Source organism: Neoarius graeffei, chromosome 4, assembly GCF_027579695.1.
Source record: "Neoarius graeffei isolate fNeoGra1 chromosome 4, fNeoGra1.pri, whole genome shotgun sequence".
Lineage (NCBI taxonomy): Eukaryota > Metazoa > Chordata > Actinopteri > Siluriformes > Ariidae > Neoarius > Neoarius graeffei.
In genome coordinates this window covers 37665049-37687242 of record NC_083572.1, presented here as the reverse complement: position 1 = coordinate 37687242, position 22194 = coordinate 37665049, and the positions used below count along the sequence as shown (strand labels likewise).

The 22194-nt window shown below is 39.2% G+C and overlaps 1 protein-coding gene across 1 annotated transcript in view; it reads right to left on the bottom strand.

Annotated features, from left to right (window-relative positions):
- Window positions 1-22194, bottom strand: part of bin1b (bridging integrator 1b) — a 197869-nt gene that overhangs the window by 96857 nt on the left and 78818 nt on the right. Inside the window, exons 2-6 of the mRNA XM_060919212.1 lie at window positions 21975-22055; window positions 19848-19902; window positions 10303-10394; window positions 10058-10093; window positions 9228-9323 (exon numbers count right to left, since the gene is read on the bottom strand). Coding sequence (XP_060775195.1) covers window positions 9228-9323; window positions 10058-10093; window positions 10303-10394; window positions 19848-19902; window positions 21975-22055 — 360 coding nt within the window. The remainder of the gene's footprint in view (window positions 1-9227; window positions 9324-10057; window positions 10094-10302; window positions 10395-19847; window positions 19903-21974; window positions 22056-22194) is intronic.

Genomic DNA, 22194 nt, shown 5'->3' with positions numbered 1-22194 from the left:
TGGGGTGTACTCATTTTTGCACCACCCTAATTTGAGTAAAACTGAAAAAATGTGTAATCTAAGTTATATTATTAACCTTACTTTCACATAAGTTAAACAGATGTTATATTAAACTTTGTCTTGTTAACATTTTGGAAATTGTTTGTGTTCACTGAGATATTGTTTAAAATGTTACTTTTCGAAGGGAGTGTACTCATTTATGCTGAGCACTGTACGTGATGTACAACCCCAAATCAGAGAACGTTTGGATGGTATGGAAAATCCAAATAAAAAAAATTAAGTAGTGATTTGTAAATTTACTTTGACTTGTATTTCATTGCAGACAGTATGAACCCAAAATATTTCATGTTTTGTCTGGTCAGCTTCAGTTCATTTGTGAATACATTCATTCCTCTGTTTCAGACCTGCAACACATTCCAAAAAAAAGTTGGGAGAAGGGCAATTTAGGAGTGGTAATGAGGTAAAACAATTAAATAATGATGTAGAGGAATTTCAGCGCGTAAAAGGTTAAAGGGTAAAGGTGCAAGCTTAAGCTGACACCCGTGATTTCCGATCCCTCAGATGGCACTGCATCAAGAACGGTCATTCATCTATAGCTGATATGATCACATGGGCTCGCGTTACTTTGGCAAACTTTTGTCAAACCCTACAATACTGAGTTACATTCACAAACACCAGTTAAAACTTTACTGTGCAAAAAAGAAGTTTTATGTTAAATGTGTCTAGAAGCGGTGTCGACTTCTCTGAGCTTGGAGGGATCTGGGATGGGCCATCACGGTTGAAACATGTATTGTGGTCAGATAAATCAGTATTCCAGGTCAGGACATTTTTGTAAGAAATGGATGCTGTGTGCTCTGGACCAAAGACCAAAAAAGACCATTCAGGCCATCCATTAATGGCATCATTTTAATGCAGAAAAGTACATTGAGATTTTGGAGTATATGCTGCCTTCAAAACAGCATCTTTTCTAGGAATATTTCAACAGGATAATGCAATGCCACATTCTGCACACATTACAATGGCATGGCTGCAGAGGAAGAGGGTGCCTGTCCCCTCTGTCCCCAACAGAGAATGTGTGGTGGATTTTGAAAAAGACAACAATGGCTCATCTACTGTTGCACACCTTAAGACCTGTTTGCAGGAAGAATGTAACAAAATAACACCTGAAATGCTTCATCACTTGGTGTCTTCAGTCAAACATCTTTTAAGTGTTGTGAGAAAGACTGGCAACATTGCTTTACCATCCCAACTTTTTTTACGGTGAATGCTTTACCGTCCCAACTTTTTTTGGAATGTGTTGCAAGAATCAAAAATTGAAATGCGTTTCTTTTTGGAAAAAAAATCATGAGGTAAAACATCAAATAATCTGCTCTTGTACTGTTTTGAGTGCAATACAGGTCAAAGATTATTTACAAATCATTGTTTTCCATTTTAATTTCAACATAGAGTCCCAACTTTTTCTGATTTGGGGTTGTAGCTATCTAAACTGTAGAAATCTGGAGAACATTATAAATTATTCCACTAACTACTTGAACTCTCTTTCCACCTTTTAGAAGTGGACAGTTAAAGCCAAATAAATACACTTCACAGTTACATATACATTTTTATTATACCTAATACCAAAAGGCTGCAATGACCCCCATCATATTTTAAATATTCCTATCTGGAGACTCAGGAGCTATTAGGAAAGACTAATTGGCAACCACATAAGAATGGTGACAGTAAGGAAAGACTGCTGACAATGGTGAAAGACCACATTTGGTGTGGATGCTTGGCAAGCAAAAGTACATCTTCCAAAAGGAGGAACCCCCTTTCAGTCGCTATGAAATTACAAGACACCCTCAAGTTTGAGTGACCTACCTACAGGACAGAAGACTTATGACTACTCATGTTGGACCACTGAAAATGAGACAGGTTACTGTTAAATTTACAGTCTGTGGATGTGAGGAGGATCTGCAAAAAGAAAGGCGTCAGAAGATACATCAGTCGAAGATACGGTATGGTGTTCACAGTCCCAGTGATGAGCAACAAAGAGGACAACCTACTGAGATTGAGGAGAGGCTGGGGCTGGTGTCTAAACACATTACCCAGAATCTCCAGGCACATGATGCAAAGGGCAGTGATAGCAATATTGCTGCTGTATCAGGGGAGGCAGGAAACCAGCCTGAAAAGACCAGCTTTCAAACAAAGTGCAAGTGCAAATCAATGAGTAGAATGTAGAGGGAAATACTGAAGTGGCCAGCCACTGCAACCAAAAGGGAGTGGGGAAATTTTGATAAGGTTGTGGTCCAGATGCTGAAGGCTACCTTGACAGAAGACACAGTGAGACGAGACGAGACGAGACGAGATGAGAGCAATGTCAACAATTATCTGAACAACAGGGATAGATTGCTTTTGGAAAGAAGAAGGGAAACCAAAAGCAGGGAACAGGCCTATAGAGATCTTGCAGTCATGTAACCGGAAAGTACACAACCGCCATCTTGTCGGTCAAAAACACCGCTGAATACTGCTGCACTCGTGTACAGAATGGATCAATTTCAACCGACGGACTACACGGCTCATTTTTCTAATGAACAGATAACTAGATATATGTCTAAAATAAACGATCTACAGATTTGTGACCCTTATGGCTTACCGGACGGAGTTTTCACGACCGGATTTTGAACTGCCAGCGGAATACCCAGAGGTGTATAATTACCTCATTAACTTTCCCTCACTGTTCAGTGGTGAAGCACTGCGTGCTTATAAATCTCTGGACAGTTATCTCTACAGAAATTCAGGATTTGTCAGCGACTCAGATGTGGCATCTTGTAAACAAGAATCCTCATTGGATGGGTAAGTCACTTAAGTATTGAGTATAGCACTGACCAGCCGATTATAGAATAGAATAAGGTAATTCCAAATCGTCCGTCTTGTTTACATGGATCTGGCGTTGGAGAGGTAGAGGCTTGGCAGTGGAGGTTTGAGTGGCTGTTTTCTGAGCTTAGTCAACAGGCCGGCTCTGCAGCCTCGCTTTTGCTTCCGCTCCCGGCACCGCCTCCTTCGCTTTGCTTCTGATAACAATTCATGGAGACCCCGCTGGTCTCGCTATCTCATCCGGAATGTTTTTTTTTTCTCGTCCGGAATGTTGTGCATGCGATGGAAATCGCTACAAACCGTCATTTTCTGCTGGAAACCAATGTCCAGTAAGTCCATACGGTTGTAGTGGATATTGAAGTCCGGTACAGACGAACAACACGCAAAAATACACACAAAAAACATAAAAAACATGCACAGGTAGGGAGAGCTTGTAGCCGCAGCTGTTGTAGTAGAATTGTATATAGTAGGGTTTTCCAGAAGAAAAGGTAGAAGTAAAAGCAGAAGTAGACCCAGAAGTAGAAGTAGAAGGTGGAATATGGCGTTTGACCGACAAGATGGCGTCTGCCACAATCTGGATCGGCTGTAGACGTCACATGCAAGTGCTCCATAGAAAACATACATCTGAAGGAGACTGGAAACCTACAGGCCTATCCTCAAGCAAATGAGGAGGAAAAACTAGTTCCCAAAGAGATAAGTGACAAACTGAAGGAAGAATTACAACTTTGCATTGGCAAAGTGTTATCACAATAACAGAAGGAGGTGGTGGAGGATTAACTTTGTGAAGCCCACAGTGACCCAAGATAATAAGAAATTCTAGGAGTGGGAGAGAAACTTGTTAAATCTGATGAACCATCTAGACCAGGGGTTTTCAAAGTGTGGGAGAGTCAGCCCCCCCTCGGAGAGCAAATAAACAACAGCGCCAACCCCCCCCCCCCCCCCCCCCCCCCCACCCCCCACAATTTTTGTTGTTGCTATACTTAATGTTCCATTTGTATTTTTAAAAAATGGTTGTTGTACACATTTTTTTTTCTTTTTCACATTTTAAACATCTGTGCTTTTTAAAACATCTTGTTTTACACATTTTAAACATCTCATAGCATCGTTAGCTAGCACCTCTTGGCAGACAACACACTGTGGCAGTGGAGCATCTTCAGATCCAGTCCATGAAAATCCAAACTTTAAATAATCGTGGTCATACTTCTTTTTCCAGTCCCCCAGGATTCCACGGGCCTTTTTTGTGATTGTTGCAGGCTAAAATGTCTGATGTTGCGGGGGGGGTTCCAAAAAAATTGCGATGAAAGTTGCGGTGTTTTTTAGGTTTTTGTTGCGATTACATTGCGGGAGGAAGTGAAAGTTGCGAGAAATTGTTGCGATTTTCTCTTTTTGTGATTAAAATTGAGTGATATGTTAAATATTAAGTTATTACTGAAAAACTATTGATTAAAAAAAACAGACACTGAGAAATGGTTCTATAAACAACTTTACCAATATAAAAGATTACCAGGACTACAAAAATGCAGAAAAATAGGCTTTACTTATCCAAATGCACCTGTTGGTTCAAAAGCTAAAGTGCATAGAACCTCACAGCACAACATGAAGTTACCTTAAAATATAATATAAATGCCTCAGCTTTCATGCAAGAAAAAAAAACTATTAATACTAGTACTGTGTGCAGGCAGTCTCTCCTGAAGACTAAATTAAACAATAATTATAAACTAATAAAATAAATGGCTCAGGCTTCATAGAAGAAAAAAACAATTTGAACAGAATCTCACAGTATGATGCTGAAGCTGCCTAAACAATGGAAAATAAAATACCATTTTGGCAAAAATGTTGGCATCCATTAATTTCTTGTATTAAGTAAAAAAAAATAAAGTGCACACAGTCCTTCACTGTAAACATAACACACTTTCAGTAACAGAATTTAAGCCTACATAAACACTGACTCACACATCATGCAATGTTGCCAGATACTGCTGACGTTTTCTAGTCCAAAATATGTTCAAAACCCGCTAAAATGAACTTGAAACCGCCCAATCTGGCAACACTGCGCGCATGCTGCTTCTCTTGAACGTATACACGGAAGTAAGGCGGAAGGTAGTTTGTCGACATCACCTCAAGACGACGCCAACGATTGGTCAAATTTGTGGGAAAGTTGCGGTGATTGGACATAATTGCAACACCGCCCTGAATTCGCGGGGATTGGTTGAATTTGCACTGAAGTTGCAAATCGCAACATCCTGGAGGCTCTGTTTTTTTGCTTGGCCCAGACTTTGTCTCCTCACTCACTGTAGCTTTAGGTACTAAAAATCGATCCATTTTGTCTCTGGTAAAGGCTAGCTGAAGTTCGCTAAATGTCCGCAATAGTAACTTATTCTGGTTTATTTTTCCTCACGTTGCGCCCCCCCCCCCGAAGAACTCTGGCGCCCCACACTTTGAAAAGCCCTGATCTAGACTCTTTGATGAGGGAGAGCCTAGGCAAAAGGAGGTAAAAATTTTGTCAGGAAAGCAAGGAAAGGATCAGCCTCAGGACCCAATGGGATTCTATACACGATGCATCAGCGTTGTGAGTGTCTGAGGAGATATTTGTAGAAGCTATTGACCATGGCATGAAGGAAGAAGTTTCTTCCTGAGATGTGGCTGTGTGTGAAGGGTTGCTTCATCCATAAGAAAGAGGATTCTAAAGACATCAAGCAATTTTGAACCATCTTACTGCTAAATGTGGTGGGGAAAATCTTCTTTGGAATCCTGTCAAAGAGGCCGACCACTTTACTACTGGCCAACAATTACACTAACATAGTCTATGTAAGATGGAGTCCCAAAGATGCAAAATGGAATAAAGCTGACCTGGCAGTCTTATGGGTCAGTCACACTAATGTATATGGGATGATGCATCAAAAGTTGGTAGAGACCACATCAAAAGTCTATCATATACCCAACAAATTTCATCATCAGCTCCAGGGCTACTTCAACCACCTTAAGACGTATTTCACCTGCAGCAGCCTTACCTGGTGGAGAATAGAGATAGGAATCATCACCATGTGCACAATATCTCTTGATTCTCTTCTCCACAGCAATAAATCTCCTGGTCAAGTCAGTTGAGAAACTAAAATGGGGAACTGTACTTCTGTGGATGGCTGGATAACAGCAGCAATGTTACGACTGGATTTGGTGGATCTTGGAAGATCTAGTAGAAATCATCAAAGAGGTGAGAATTCAAAAGTGTAATACTGAATAGTGGCAGCATTCAGGATCAGTTGCAATTCAAAATCGGTTCGGACGCCATCACCACTGTCAGTGAAAAGCCTGTAAAGAGCCTGGGGAAGCAGTATAGAGCCAAGCTCAATGACCGGGAAAGCGCAAAGATGATGATGTCCAGGTGCATATTTGGATGAGAACCCTGGAGAAGTCCTGGTAAGTTCAAGGCCTGGGACTATCATCATGGACTCCTTCTCTGACTTCTGTGGTCACTGCTTGTTTATGAAATACCCCTTTCCACAGTAGAAACAGGAGAGGAAAATTAACAGCTTCCTGAAACTGGCTGCAGGGGTTTTCCAGGGCAATCACTCTGGAGGTCTTAGGAGTAAAAGTTATGAAGGGTCCAGCTCAGAAAAAAGTTGGCAGCGAATGTCAGTAAGCCGGTGAAAACTGCAACCTTCTGGCTGTGGCTAAAGAGAGGAGAATGGTGGAAAAAAATCAAACTGGCAGCAAGGAGACAGGGCAGAGCTGAACAGGGAAGGGACCCCTGCAGTGTATGGGGTATTTCCAGGATACTGGTTCTGCTGTCAAGCCATTCCTAAGGTGTCATGGGGTTAAATCAACAATATATCCGTGAGGAAGGGTGCCCATTTGAAAACCCAAAGAAGCTATTAAGTTCTGATGTGTAGGTATGTTTGAATGGTGTTAGGAGGAATCCATACAGGACCAGCAGCACTGAGCATGCATTAACAATGCCAGTGGGGCTTGCTACAACCTTAGGCCACTGGGTGAGGCCTGTATGGGTCCGATTGTGTCAGGTGTATAGGTTTTTGTGATTACGTGTAACTTGAAATCCACATAGAACCAGTCGCACTGAACATGCCTGTATGGTTTTGGGGTGTGTTGGGTGGACATATTTGTAATGGGCTTAAATTGGTGAAATACCAGTAAAACCAGAAGAAGCCACGCAACACTATGCAGAGGAACGCTGAGAGAGAAAGTGGAGTGACTTGTGCCAACCAGTTCACAAAAGTCACGGGGGTAAAAGTGAGCCAGCTGTGATATCATATTTTAGATATGTCACATAGCAGGTGAATTAGAAGTCACTAATGACTTCTAACAGTCCAATTACAATCCCGATTCCAAAAAAGTTGGGACAAAGTACAAATTGTAAATAAAAATGGAATGCAATAATTTACAAATCTCAAAAACTGATATTGTATTCACAATAGAACATAGACAACATATCAAATGTCAAAAGTGAGACATTTTGAAATTTCATGCCAAATATTGGCTCATTTGAAATTTCATGACAGCAACACATCTCAAAAAAGTTGGGACAGGGGCAATAAGAGGCTGGAAAAGTTAAAGGTACAAAAAAGGAACAGCTGGAGGACCAAATTGCAACTCATTAAAAAGAGCATCTTTTTAATCAAATTGCAACTCATTAGGTCAATTGGTAATAGGTCATTAACATGACTGGGTATAAAAAGAGCATCTTGGAGTGGCAGCGGCTCTTAGAAGTAAAGATGGGAAGAGGATCACCAATCCCTCTAATTCTGCGCCGACAAATAGTGGAGCAATATCAGAAAGGAATTCGATAGTGTAAAATTGCAAAGAGTTTGAACATATCATCATCTACAGTGCATAATATTATCAAAAGATTCAGAGAATCTGGAAGAATCTCTGTGCGTAAGGGTCAAGGCCGGAAAATCATACTAGGTGCCCGTGATCTTCGGGCCCTTAGACGGCACTGCATCACATACAGGCATGCTTCTGTATTGGAAATCACAAAATGGGCTCAGGAATATTTCCAGAGAACATTATGTGTGAACACAATTCACTGTGCCATCCGCCGTTGCCAGCTAAAACTCTATAGTTCAAAGAAGAAGCCTTATCTAAACATGATCCAGAAGCGCAGACGTCTTCTCTGGGCCAAGGCTCATTTAAAATGGACTGTGGCAAAGTGGAAAACTGTTCTGTGGTCAGACAAATCAAAATTTGAAGTTCTTTATGGAAATCAGGGACGCCGTGTCATTCGGACTAAAGAGGAGAAGGACGACCCAAGTTGTTATCAATGCTCAGTTCAGAAGCCTGCATCTCTGATGGTATGGGGTTGCATTAGTGCGTGTGGCATGGGCAGCTTACACATCTGGAAAGACACCATCAATGCTAAAAGGTATATCCAGGTTCTAGAGCAACATATGCTCCCATCCAGACGACGTCTCTTTCATAGAAGACCTTGCATTTTCCAACATGACAATGCCAAACCACATACTGCATCAATTACAGCATCATGGCTGCATAGAAGAAGGGTCCGGGTACTGAACTGGCCAGTCTGCAGTCCAGATCTTTCACCCATAGAAAACATTTGGCGCATCATAAAATGGAAGATAGGACAAAAAAAGACCTAAGACAGTTGAGCAACTAGAATCCTACATTAGACAAGAATGGGTTAACATTCCTATCCCTAAACCTGAGCAACTTGTCTCCTCAGTCCCCAGACGTTTACAGACTGTTGTAAAGAGAAAAGGGGATGTCTCACAGTGGTAAACATGGCCTTGTCCCAACTTTTTTGAGATGTGGTGTTGTCATGAAATTTAAAATCACCTAATTTTTCTCTTTAAATGATACATTTTCTCAGTTTAAACATTTGATATGTCATCTATGTTCTATTCTGAATAAAATATGGAATTTTGAAACTTCCACATTCCGTTTTTATTTACAATTTGTACTTTGTCCCAACTTTTTTGGAATCGGGGTTGTACATCGCCTTTTAAAGTTAATAGATTCAGTGCCGCAGCCATCCAGCCTACTTGGCAAAGTTATCAGAACACCTTTAGATTATCAACATTAAAGTGGAGAACAAAAGAGAGAAGAAAGCAAAATATTTGGACAGGGTAAAGCTCCAATAATTACATTTGGTCCTTCTTGTACCTCATCTCTGTTTTAGATAGCAAACTCTGATAAGTAGTAAACTATCAGGATTAGTTTGGCAAAGGACAAGGGTTTTGTACTTTTAATGAACCTAATAATTAGTTAGCTAACAGATGCAATTTATATGAATCTGTCTTTTAACATATTTAAAATAACCTTATCTGCTCATCATCTCAAATTGCAGTGACATTTTGTAGAGCAATCACATTCCACTAATTAGTGCCAAATTCAACCTTGATTTCAGGAAACTGAGACATGTAGGCATCCAATGAGATGAGTGCACTGTCCACAAGCTTCTGATGGAAATCTCCCCACAGAACATCTATGTCCTGCAAAACAAAAGTGGTCAGAACATACACTCCAATTCCCACTCCCACAAAAACACCCAGATACAGTACACCCCTACAGCAACCAATATACATTATGAACTATATACAAATCACAGAACTCTAAATGCTAACCCCACACACAATATCAAGAGAGATATATACTATATGACCAAAAGTATGTGCATGCCTTATAATTATCTGTGCTTGTTCCACATCCTATTCCAGATTTAGTCCCTCCTTTCCTATTATAATAACCTCCACTCTTATGGGAAGGCTTTCCACTAGATTTTGGAGCTTGACTGTGGGGATTTATGCTCATTCAGCCAAAAGCACATTAGTGGGGTTGGACACTGATGTCAGCATGAAGGCCTCAGTATACCAATTCATCCCAAATGCGTACAGTGAGGTTGAGGTCAGGAGTCTGTGCAGGCCTGTGGAACAGTTCTTCCACATCAACCTTGGCAAATCTTGTTTCTAGGGATCATGTTTTGTGTACAGGGACACTGTCATGCTGGAAGAGGTTTTTGTGAGGCCCCTTAGTTGCAGTGAAAGAAAATCTTAATGCATACAAACACATTATAGACAACTGTGTATTGCATTACTACCACCTTTGTGGTAGTAGTTTGGGGAAGGCCCAGATATGGGTGTGAAGGTCAGGTGTACTATGGTGTTGGCTCTAATGTTAAACAGCAGCTACACTACTCTAAAAGTACCTACAGACTAAAGATATTCACCTGCAGATTATCATCAATCTTCTTCTCCATCATCTCCTTCAAGGGAAGAGCACAATCAAAACAAAGGAAACATTTATAACAAAGCTGAAACTGAACATTAATAGTTCTATTGACCTCTGCTTATAAAATGCATTGAATGAAAGACTTGATGATATTCTTAATTTGATTATATCACTTAGAATTTTACCATTTGCCTCCCACATATTCCACATAGACACAAACTTGACAGTGACATGTTTACACACCTCAGTGATGTCCATTCCCTCCTCCCCAAGCCAGTCTGGCTCATACATGTCTGCTAGGCAGCCTTGTAGTCGCTTCGAACACTCATGCATTGCTGAGGAGAGAGAGAGAGAGAGAGACACGTTCTCTTGCATGTGTATAAAGGCACATACATAGATATACTGTCAAATGCAAAGCATATTTTGACCCATTAAAACATGTTTTATGTATAAATCTACTCAAATAAATTAACACGCTTGTGTTCCAAAATCAGGGGTAGGGGAAGAGCAGAAAGAGAGAGATACATCCCATTCACAGTGAAAGGCATAAATTTTCTGTTATGATGCAGTAATGGTGTCCTGTGGGAATAGGAATAAAACAGCAAAGTCGAAACTTTAATCTATCCCCTGTTGACCTAGTAACATTTACGGAAATCTTTTGTCATGGCTCCAGTGGGAATCAGAACCATCAGTTTTATGTGTTATGACCAGTTGTGACATTGCTGGCAGTGACGTAAATGATGTAGTGATATTGCACTTGGGCCTACTCATACTGCCTCAATGTAAAGCAATCGGTGACAAACTCAAAATAACAAGCTTTCTTTGCTGTTGTTTTGAATTTTCCACTGGGGACCCCTGTGTCCGTGGGGGATACATTCCAAGATCTAATATGGATAGCTGAAAATGCAGATAAGAGCAAGTTATACATAAAGCTTATTTTTCGTGGACGTACATACCTATGATAAAGTTTCATTTATAAACTATACACAATAGGACATCAAGAACAGTAAGTAATAATAAAATAAGTTATAATAATATACTATAAAAGTTATGTGAATGTGGTTACTCTCTCGCTCATGAACTGGATTCTGACATTTCCACCTCATATTTTTTATCATGGTTGAGGCATGGAGACGGATGCAAGTGCATCCGCTCAATACAGTTAGGTGGGAATACACAATATGTCTTACTTTTCTGTTATGGAATACTGAATGGGAATGAAAATTTATCTATTTCATGTTTTTACCTCATACAATAATGGATTTCATATGTGAAAGGGGCTAGAGAGAGAGAGAGAGAGAGAGAGAGAGAGAGAGATATTCCCCATTCCAACTCTCAGTGAAAACAATACATTTTCTGTTATTATGCAGTAAAGGTGTCCTGTGGGAATGGGAGCAAAACTGCAAAGTCGAAACATTAATCTCCCCCCATTGACCTAGTAACATTTACAGAACAGTAACAGAAATCATTTGTTATGGCTCCGGGGGAATTGGTGTGACCGGTCATGGTGATGTTGGAGGTGATGTAAATGATGTAGTGATATTATGACAGCACTACTCATACTCAAAACAGCAAGCAAATATCAGCAGATAGACTGGGAGCGCTGTATCCACAGGGGATGTATTCCAAACTCTAAGCTGGATAGCCAAAACCACAGATAGGAGCAAACAAAAGTAAATAATAATAAAATAAAACAATATACTGTAATAAAATGTGATAATGTGCAATAAAAAAGCTGCTGTGTGTGATTAAGGTGTCAATAGAGAACAGGCAACTATGCCATGGCACATTGCTTTCTGGGTGTGTAGTTCAAGTAATGCTTGTATGCTTGAGTGAGTCAGCGGACACAGTGGCCCCACTGTAAAAGCAAAAATGTTATAAATAGTTATAATAATCTTATAAAACAAATGTTAACATTGTGAAACAGAAAAACAACTCTCAACAGAGACAAGACACAGCTCTACTCATCCCATGTTGCTAATTACCTACTGTCTCATCTTCTGGTTTGGAATTTTCACAGTAATGGACTTGCCTCCTTATGAATTATACGTCATATCCGGTCTCACACGGTTGGCACTCCTTAGCATTCCATTAAATACAGTCAGGTGGGAATACACAATATCCATAACTTTTCCGTTATGGAAGACTGAGCTGGAATGAAAATTTGTTACAGTTTCCATGTTGATTTTACCTCATGCATTACCAAATTTCGTGTATGAAAGGGGCTAGAGCAGGGCTTTTCAAAGTGTGGGGCGCGCCTCCCCAGGGGGCGCCAGAGTTCTTCGGGGGGGCGCAACATGAGGAAAAATAAACCAGAATAAGTTACTATTGCGGACATTTAGCGAACTTCAGCTAGCCTTTGCCAGAGACAAAATGGATCGATTTTTAGTACCTAAAGCTACAGTGAGTGAGGAGACAGAGTCTGGGCCAAGCAAAAAAAGAAGGAAGTATGACCACAATTATTTAAAGTTTGGATTTTCATGGACTGGATCTGAAGATGCGCCACTGCCACAGTGTGTTGTCTGCCAAGAGGTGCTAGCTAACGATGCTATGTTTAAATTGTGCAAAACAAGATTTTTAAAAAAAAGCACAGATGTTTAAAATGTGTAAAAAAAAAAGTTTTAAAAAGCACAGATGTTTAAAATGTGTAAAAAAAAGAGGTTTTAAAAAAGCACAGATGTTTAAAATGTGTAAAAAAGAGGTTTTAAAAAGCACAGATGTTTAAAATGTGTAAAACAAGATGTTTTTAAAAAAGCAGATGTTTAAAATGTGTAAAAAATGTTTTTAAAAAGCACAGATGTTTAAAATGTATAAAACAAGATGTTTTAAAAAAAGCAGATGTTTAAAATGTGTAAAAAAAGATGTTTTAAAAAAGCACAGATGTTTTAAATGTGTAAAAAAGATGTTTTCAAAAAGTACAGATGTTTAAAATGTGTAAAAGAAAAAAAATAAAAATGTGTACAACAACCATTTTTTTAAATACAAATGTAACATTAAGTATAGCCACAACAAAAATTGTGGGGGGGGGGGGGGGGGCGCTGTTGTTTATTTGCTCTCTGAGGGGGGGCTGACTCTCCCACACTTTGAAAACCCCTGGGCTAGAGAACCAAAGGAATGGGGTGAGGTGTGGGGGATGGTGTGTGGCCTTGCGAGAGCAGCACTTACAAATTTTCCTATGAATTAAATTATCAATTAAACTAAACTTTTCTATTAACATCTGGCATTAATTACCCTATAAATTTGAGTTGGCTGATGAGTAACTTCCAAATAGTACCTGCTCCTCAGCATCTTTCAGACTATCTAGAATTCACACCAGACTCATAGTATAGCAACTGTATATATTCTGCATGGGCTACTGTAAGTCATTATATTGTTGGCCATGGCCATGTTTTGTCTTTCTTTATTAACACATTTATGTGATGACAGAGTGTGAATAAGAGGGATAAGTGTTGCACACAGAGATGATTTTACATTTTTGTGCATGACCCTCCACGTGCTAGCTTCACATCATGCCATTCTTAGGTGTTGGGTGAATGCTGATTGGGAGGCATGTCTGGTTGTATACCTGGAAAGATACCTTTATTCCATGGGTTTTAGCAAGGGTTTCAAAAAGGGTGTACTTTAAAATGAAAATTTGCCACCCATTCCATTCACTAATATAGGAATGGGGGGGTTAAATATTTGGACTGCAGCCAGCTACTAGAGGTCCACAGATGCATTCTGCTTCACTTTTAAATCCCTGTTATGGCATCTGCCTATATAAGAGCTGTGTATAAAATCACTCAAAATATTATGGAATTCCTGATCAATGTATTGCAGTAGCATGGGTAGGTGGGTACTATGGACCGTTTCAATATTATATTTTGCAAGTTCATGTGAGCCAAATGAAACATGGCAGCACTCTTGAGTTTTACACATGTACCGGTAACAGAGCATTCAGCAGAATAATCACTTAACCCTTCTTTTTCCTGGAAGCATCTTATTCTACTTTTAGCGCCTAGGTCATTAGTGTTAATTAATAAAACATAATTTGTAATAAAAAATAGCCTTTGTTAATGGCCATTCAAAGGTTCACAAAATTACTGATGCAGCTCAGCCAGAATTTAAGGTAGACAATATGGTGGGGAGTTCAAGGCAGGGTTGTAAATTAGCACCCGCCAAATCACCCACAGGTGATTTTGTGTAATGGCGGATGAATTTGCACAACCTATCATGGTGATGGGTAAATAAATGTAGGCTATGCAAACAAATAATCCAATTGTAACAGGGCTATTTCTGACATTCCACAATGCAGACTGAATTGCAAGTCGGCTTGTTTCACTCCACCGATGACGGTCTCCTTGTTATCGTGTTCAAGTGAAACGAGCAAACTCACAATTCAATGTATCAATTTGAGCATAGAACCTTAACTTGCACTAACCTAAAACTAGAACACTAACTAGCATTAACTTGAGCATACAACACTAACTAGCAACCAATGATTAAAAAGCATCACATCAGGTAAAGCAGCCTAGGCCTTAACCTTGTAGCTAGCAAGCAAACAAACAAACAAACAAACAAACAAAAAGTGCCATTACATCACAGGGGTTAAGGGGTCTGCAGAGAAAACCTCCCAGAAAGAGATAGACAAGCCAAAGAGGTGAAGGCCAATCTTACTGTATTAGTTTTTACATGCTGTTACACACATCCAATTAAAACAAGAAAGTGGTTTGTTTAAAAAAAAAAAACACAAGTGGCAGATAGATTATGGACTCTACCAGCCACAGTGGCAGGTCAACATAAATGTTAATTTCCAACCCTGGTTCAAAGACTCCACACGTGGTGGAACAGCCAGTGAAATGAACATATTTTGTGATCACTTAAAAAAAAAACAAAAAAAAAACCACAATCCCCTAACATTAATGGTTACAAGGTTATGAACTTCAGGCTTAGGGGACGGGAGATTCTTAGGGGTGTGTGGAAATCTCTTTGTTTAAAGAATACTGATTGTAAATACTGATTTACAATCAGTAATGTCTACAGATTTTAAATCAGAACAAGTAAACTACAGTTAGGTCCATAAATATTTGGACAGAGGCAACATTCTTCTAATTTTGGTTCTGTACATTACCACAATGAATTGTGAACAAAACAATTCAGATGCAGTTGAAGTTCAGACTTTCAGCTTTAATTCAGTGGGTTGAACAAAATGATTGCATAAAAACGTGAGGAACTAAAGCATTTTTTAAAAACACAATCCCTTCATTTCAGGGGCTCAAAAGTAATTGGACAAATTAAATAATTGTAAATAAAATGTTCATTTCTAATACTTGGTTGAAAACCCTTTGTTGGCAATGACTGCCTGAAGTCTTGAACTCATGGACATCACCAGATGCTGTGGTTCCTCCTTTTTAATGCTCTGCCAGGCCTTTACTGCAGCGGTTTTCAGTTGCTGTTTGTTTATGGGCCTTTCTGTCTGATGTTTAGTCTTTAACAAGTGAAATGCATGCTCAATTGGGTTGAGATCAGGTGACTGACTTGGCCATTCAAGAATATTCCACTTCTTTGCTTTAATAAACTCCTGGGTTGCTTTGGCTTTATGTTTTGGGTCATTGTCCATCTGTGTTATGAAACGCCGACCAATCAGTTTGGCTGGATTTGAGCACACAGTATGTCTCTGAATACCTCAGAATTCATTCGGCTGCTTCTGTCCTGTGTCACATCATCAATAAAACACTAGTGACCCAGTGCCACTGGCAGCCATGCATGCCCAAGCCATCACACTGCCTCCGCCGTGTTTTACAGATGATATGGTATGTTTTGGATCATGAGCTGTACCATGCCTTCGCCATACTTTTTTCTTTCCATCATTCTGGTAGAGGTTGATCTTGGTTTCATCTGTCCAAAGAATGTTCTTCCAGAACTGTGCTGGCTTTTTTAGATGTTTTTTAGCAAAGTCCAATCTAGCCTTTTTATTCTTGAGGCTTATGAGTGGCTTGCACTGTGCAGTGAACCCTCTGTATTTACTTTCATGCAGTCTTCTCTTTATGGTATATTTGGATATTGATACACCTACCTCCTGGAGAGTGTTGTTCACTTGGTTGGCTGTTGTGAAGGGGTTTCTCTTCACCATGGAAATTATTTTGCGATCATCCACCACTGTTGTCTTCTGTGAGTGTCCAGGTCTTTTTGCATTGATGAGTTCACCAGTGCTTTCTTTCTCAGGATGTACCAAACTGTAGATTTTGCCACTCCTAATATTGTAGCAATTTCTCAGATGGTTTTTTTCTGTTTTCGCAGCTTAAGGACGGCTTGTTTCACCTGCATGGAGAGCTCCTTTGACCGCATGTTTTCTTCACAGCAAAATCTTCCAAATGCAAGCACCACACCTCAAATCAACTCCAGGCCTTTTATCTGCTTAATTGAGAATGACATAACGAAGGAATTTCCCACACCTGCCCATGAAATAGCCTTTGAGTCAATTGTCCAATTACTTTTGGTCCCTTTAAAAACAGGGTGGCACATGTTAAGGAGCTGAAACTCCTAAACCCTTCATCCAATTTTAATGTGGATACCCTCAAATGAAAGCTGAAAGTCTGGACTTTATGTACATGTCCATTATATAACTATAACTTGAATATGTTTCAGTAAACAGGTAAAAAAAAAACAAAATTTGTGTCGGTGTCTAAATATATATGGACCTAACTGTATGCACAGCAATAGTAAACATAGGAAGAATATGCTCCTGAAACTTGTGCCTTTAATGCTTGAGTTAACAGTGATGCAGAGTTAAGATGCTTTGTCAATTCACAGATTGCCCTGTCATGGATGTTTCAATGTCATTTAAAAAAAAGGCTCATCTTCGTGTATGTGTGATCTGTCCTGGATCCACTTTCAGGGCCACAATTTAGGTGGCTTTACAACTTGGGGAGGATTGACCATCAAGTGAAGTTGCATAGTAGCTGCTTTGCCTACCATTAGAATGAAAAGTAAACTTGCGCAGAAGAGAAAGGGGAAGACAAACGAACATATTATTCCTAGGTGTGCCTCATCTGTGAAACAAGACCTGAATGCAATACAAACACTGCCGAGTCTCCGTAAATGAGAACTGTGAGCCCTCTCTTCAAGGTCTTTAATGCTTCTATGAATGATGATACAGCATCAAGATACCCTGTCAGTTTGCAGACTGCTCTGTTATGGATGTTCCGAATGAATGACAATATAATGTTTAATAGTTTATCTTTGTGTCTGTGTCCTGGATCCACTTTCGGGGTCACAATTTAGACATGTGATTTCCTCTCTTTGAGGTACATCCATGAGAGGTCGGACCAATTAATCATAGGTCTTTTTGAGTGCTTTACCTGCATGACATATCAAGGTGCATCCTTCCAGGTACTGTAAAAAGTACACAAATGAAAGGATGCCCTTATCTGTAGATGCATGGTACCAAAGCCATTTTCACAGTCACTGCTGATAAAAATCATCCTCAGAACATGATGATACCACCACTATGCTTTATTGTCTGGATACTGTTCTTATAGTAATGAGCAGTGCTGGGTATCCACCAAACATACCACCTTATGCCATGGGCAAAATGTTCCATTTTGGTTTCATCAGACCAGATAACATTTTTCCACGTTTGCTCAGTTTCCAGCATGGTGTTTTGCAAACTAATATGACTGTTATTGTTTCTTCTATAAAGGCCAACTGGGCTATACTTGTCCTTTGAACAGTTTCTTCCATTTGAGCTTTTGTTTCCATCTCTAACTGTTGCCCTCTTGACCCAATCAGTGGCTTTTGGTGGATGGCTTGTCACAGTTGTGTCATATGATATAACCCCAATTAAATCCATTTCAGTTCCAAACTGTTACATTCAATTTGGGAAAATGAAATGGAATACTAAATGTATATTATCAGTAGCTTTTTTTTTTGCATGAAAGGCATGACTGCACCAAGACTACTATAAATCATGATTGGAAGGTCTGTATGAATTCAGGTTCCACCTATATCTGGAAAACCAACTTTCTTAAAGCACCTCAGAGGAAAAAATTGTGGGAAAACTACCAGTGCATCTCAAACAATTGAAATATCATGAAAAAGTTCAATATTTTCCATAAGCTATTTAAGAACGTGAAATTTTAATATATTCTAGACTCATTATATGTAAGCTGAAATATTTCAAGCATTTTTCTACGTTAATTTTGATAATTATGGCTGACCGTGCAAAAATTTTTTTTTAAAAATGTCTCTCAAAATATCTGAATATTTCATTTCAAGTTAGAGTAAAACAGCATAAATACCATGTATTTCTCGGTCTAGTTCAGTACACACAACCACGATCATGGGGAAGACTGCTGACTTGATAGTTGTCCAGAAGACGACACAAGGAGGGGAAGCCACAGAAAGTCATTGCTGAAAAGGCTGGCTAGAAAAGATGCACAAGCAACAAGGATGACTGCAGCCTTGGGAGGCTTGTCAAGAAAAGTTGATTCAAGAACTTGGGAGAGATTCAAGGGGATTGGACTGAAGCTGGTACAAGTGCATCAAGACTCACCACACACAGACGTCTTCAGGAAAGGAGCTACAACTGTTGCATTCCTAATATCAAGCCACTCCTGAACCAGAGACAACGTCAGAAGCATCTTACCTGGGCTAAGGAGAGAAAGAACTGGACTGTTGCTCAGTGGTCCAAAGTCCTCTTTTCAGATGAAAAGTAAATTTTGCATTTCATTTGGAAATCAAGGTCCTAGACTCTGGAGGAAGAGAGGAGAGGCACAGAATCCAAGGTGTTTTGAAGTCCAGTGTGAAGGTTCCACAGTCTGTGATGATTTGGGGTGCCATGTCATCTGCTGGTGTTGGTCCACTGTGTTTAATCAAGTCCAAAGTCAACAAAGCTGTTCATTCTTCCATCTGCTGACAAGCTTTATGGAGTTGCCGATTTCCTTTTCCACCAGGACTCCGCACCTGCCCACAGTGCCAAAACTACTACCAATTGGTTTGCTAACTATGATACTACTGTGCTTTATTGGCCAGCCAACTCACCTAACCTGAACCCCATAAGGAATTGGGGTTTTTGTCAGGAGCAAGATAAGAAACACCTGACCCAAACATATAGATGAGCTGAAGGCCACTATCAAAGTATCCTGGGCTTCAATAACACCTCAGCAGTGCCACAGGCTGATCGCCTCCTTGCCACTCCGCATTGATGCAGTAATTTGTGGTAAAGGGGCCCCAACCAATTATTTAGTGTATAAATGAATATACTTTTCAGATGTTGGACATTTCTGTATTATAAATCCTTTTTTGATTGATCTTGGGAAATATTCTAATCATTTGAGACACTGGATTTCTGATTTTCATAAGCTATAAGCCTTAAATCATCAAAATAAAAAAAAAGGCTTGAAATATTTCACTTTATGTGCAATTAATATAGAAAAGTTTACCTTTTTGAATTAAATTATGAAAAAAAATTAACTTTTTCATGATATTCTAATTGTTTGAGATGCACAAGTACATTTTTATTCTGGATTAGTCATATGTCCATGAATTGTATGGAGAATCATATGTTTAATGAATTTAAATGACACTAAAAACAGTAATGGAACAAATTAATCACAAAAAAAGTGTTAAGTAAATATCAAACTATTAACTGGATTATCATGTCAAAATTTAGTTTAGCATTTTTAAGTGATATTGTCAGTTGCTGTACAGGTAACAGGTGAGTTAAAATTAACTGAAAGCCTGCATAAAACACAGACACACATACATTCCACACACAGACCCAGCAGAAAAGAATTCCCAAACCTTACATTTGACTGCTTCCAGATATGCTTTCAGGTCTTTCTGCATTTTAGTGCCTTCTGTCTGTAAGAGTATATGCCACAAGCAAAATTAAATAATTAGTTTGGTATTTGCAACTAGTTGTGAAAAATCTGATTATAATCAAATCACATACACTGAGATTTTCATACACCAAGATTTTCATACACTGAGATGTAACAGAAATTTTCCACCACAGCAAATGTAAGCCTCACATGCTTACACAGAAAGTTAATGGACCACATTATTGAATGGGACACAAACGAGGGCACATATCCTTGTTCTAGGATGTATTAAATAAATGCTTACCTGATTTTAATGATATTACATTTTAGCTATGTAACTGCTGAAAGTTTATCATTTCCCCCACTACACAAATTAAAACAGAAAGATAACTAAAATATTAAACCTGATTGGGCAGTTTATTATTTATTCGTTTGCTTATTCGTTTGTATATTGATTTGGCAGTTTAGCAAAACATGGGTTTTGAAGGCTTGAATGTTTTTTCCTTATTGACAACTTCATTTCTAAAAAAATTTGGGACACTGTAAAAACAAACAAACAAAAAGCTATGATTTGCAAATCATGTAAATCCTATATTTTGTTGAAAATATTAGATAGACAACATATCAAATGCTGAAACTGAGAAATCATCTTGTTTTTGAAAAAATATATGCACATTTTAAATTTAGTGCCAGCAACATGTCTCAAAAATGTCGGGATGGGGCAAAAAAAAAAAGACTGGAAAAACGTTGTGTAATCTTGAGAAACCCCCCCGGCTAATTATGTTAATTGGTAAGATGTCAGTAACATGATTGGGTATAGAAAGAGGTTCACAAAAGGGGTTCATGACTGTGAAAGACTGCATCATGGGCAAATAGTGCAACAATTTAAGAACAACGATCAATGTAAAATTGAAAAGGATTTGGGGATCACTTCATCTATGGTACCATAATATCAATAAAAGATTTAGAAAGTCCAGAGAAACATCTGTATGCAAGGGATAAGGCCTTGCCCATAATCTTTAGGCCCTCAGGCGACACTGGATCTAAAAACAAACAGACATGATTCTACTGTGGAAACTGCTACATGGTCTCAGGAACACTTCTGAAAATCATTGTGTGTGAACACAGTTTGGCCCTGCATCCACAAATGCATGTTAAAACTATGTATAAGCAACATCCAGAATCACCATCGCCTTCTCTGGGCCTGAGCTCATTTACGATGGATTGAGACAAAGTGAAAAATTGTCCTGTGGTCTAAAGAATCTAAATTTGATAATCTTTTTGAAAATTATGGACATCACATCCTCCGGGCTAAAGAGGACTATACGGCTTATCAGCACACAGTTCAAAAGCCAGCATCTGTGATGGTACGGGGGTCCACATGGCATGGGGAGCTTGTACATCTGGCAAGGCGCCATTAATGCTGAATCATGTATACAGGTTTTGGAGCAACATACAGCCATCCAGGCGGCATATTGTTCAGGGAAGGCCTTGCTCATTTCAGCAAGACAATGCTACACCACATTACAGCTGCATGGCTCCAGAGTAAAAGAGTATGGGTGCTAAACTGGCCTGACTACAGTCCAGACCTGTCTCCCATTGAAAACAGTTGGTGCATTATGAACTGTTGAGCAGCTGAAATCCTAGATCAGGCAAGAACAGAACACACGAAACACAGTGGTAAACATGTCCCTTTGAAGCATGCTGCTGGCATCAAATTCAAAATAAGCATTTTTTTTTTCAAAAACAATACAATTTCTCAGTTTCAACATTGAATATGTGGTCTGTATACTAATTTCAATGAAATGTGGGGTTTCCGTCACTTGCAAATCATCGCGTTCTGTTTTTATTTACCTTTTACACAGCGTCCCAACTTTTTTGGAATTGTACCCGTAAGACCTTGTTGAGAAACATAGAGTGCCTTAAATACCAATGTCTCATTTAACTGACCGGCACAATGCAATCACAAAGTACTCCACATTTTACTCTAATCAGCTTTACATTTAAAAATGTCAAATTTATTCAAATGTACAAAATCCAGGTTATAGCCATAGACCATCAGAAGTAATGAATTCGGTAGCAGGCTATAAAGAGAATGAATGTCAGTCTCACCATCTGCTTGTTGAATTTAGCCACATCCTCATCAAATGCTGTGTCTTTGGTTTCATCAGCCTTCCCCAGCTTCTGCATCATCTAGAAATCAGACCAAGCACATTTGACACAAAACTCACACGTTGCTTTACCTATTTTTTTTTTACGCATTGCTTAGACACTTCCATTCTGTTGTGTATTACTGTAACTATATAATAATGTGCCCATACTCAAACTCTAA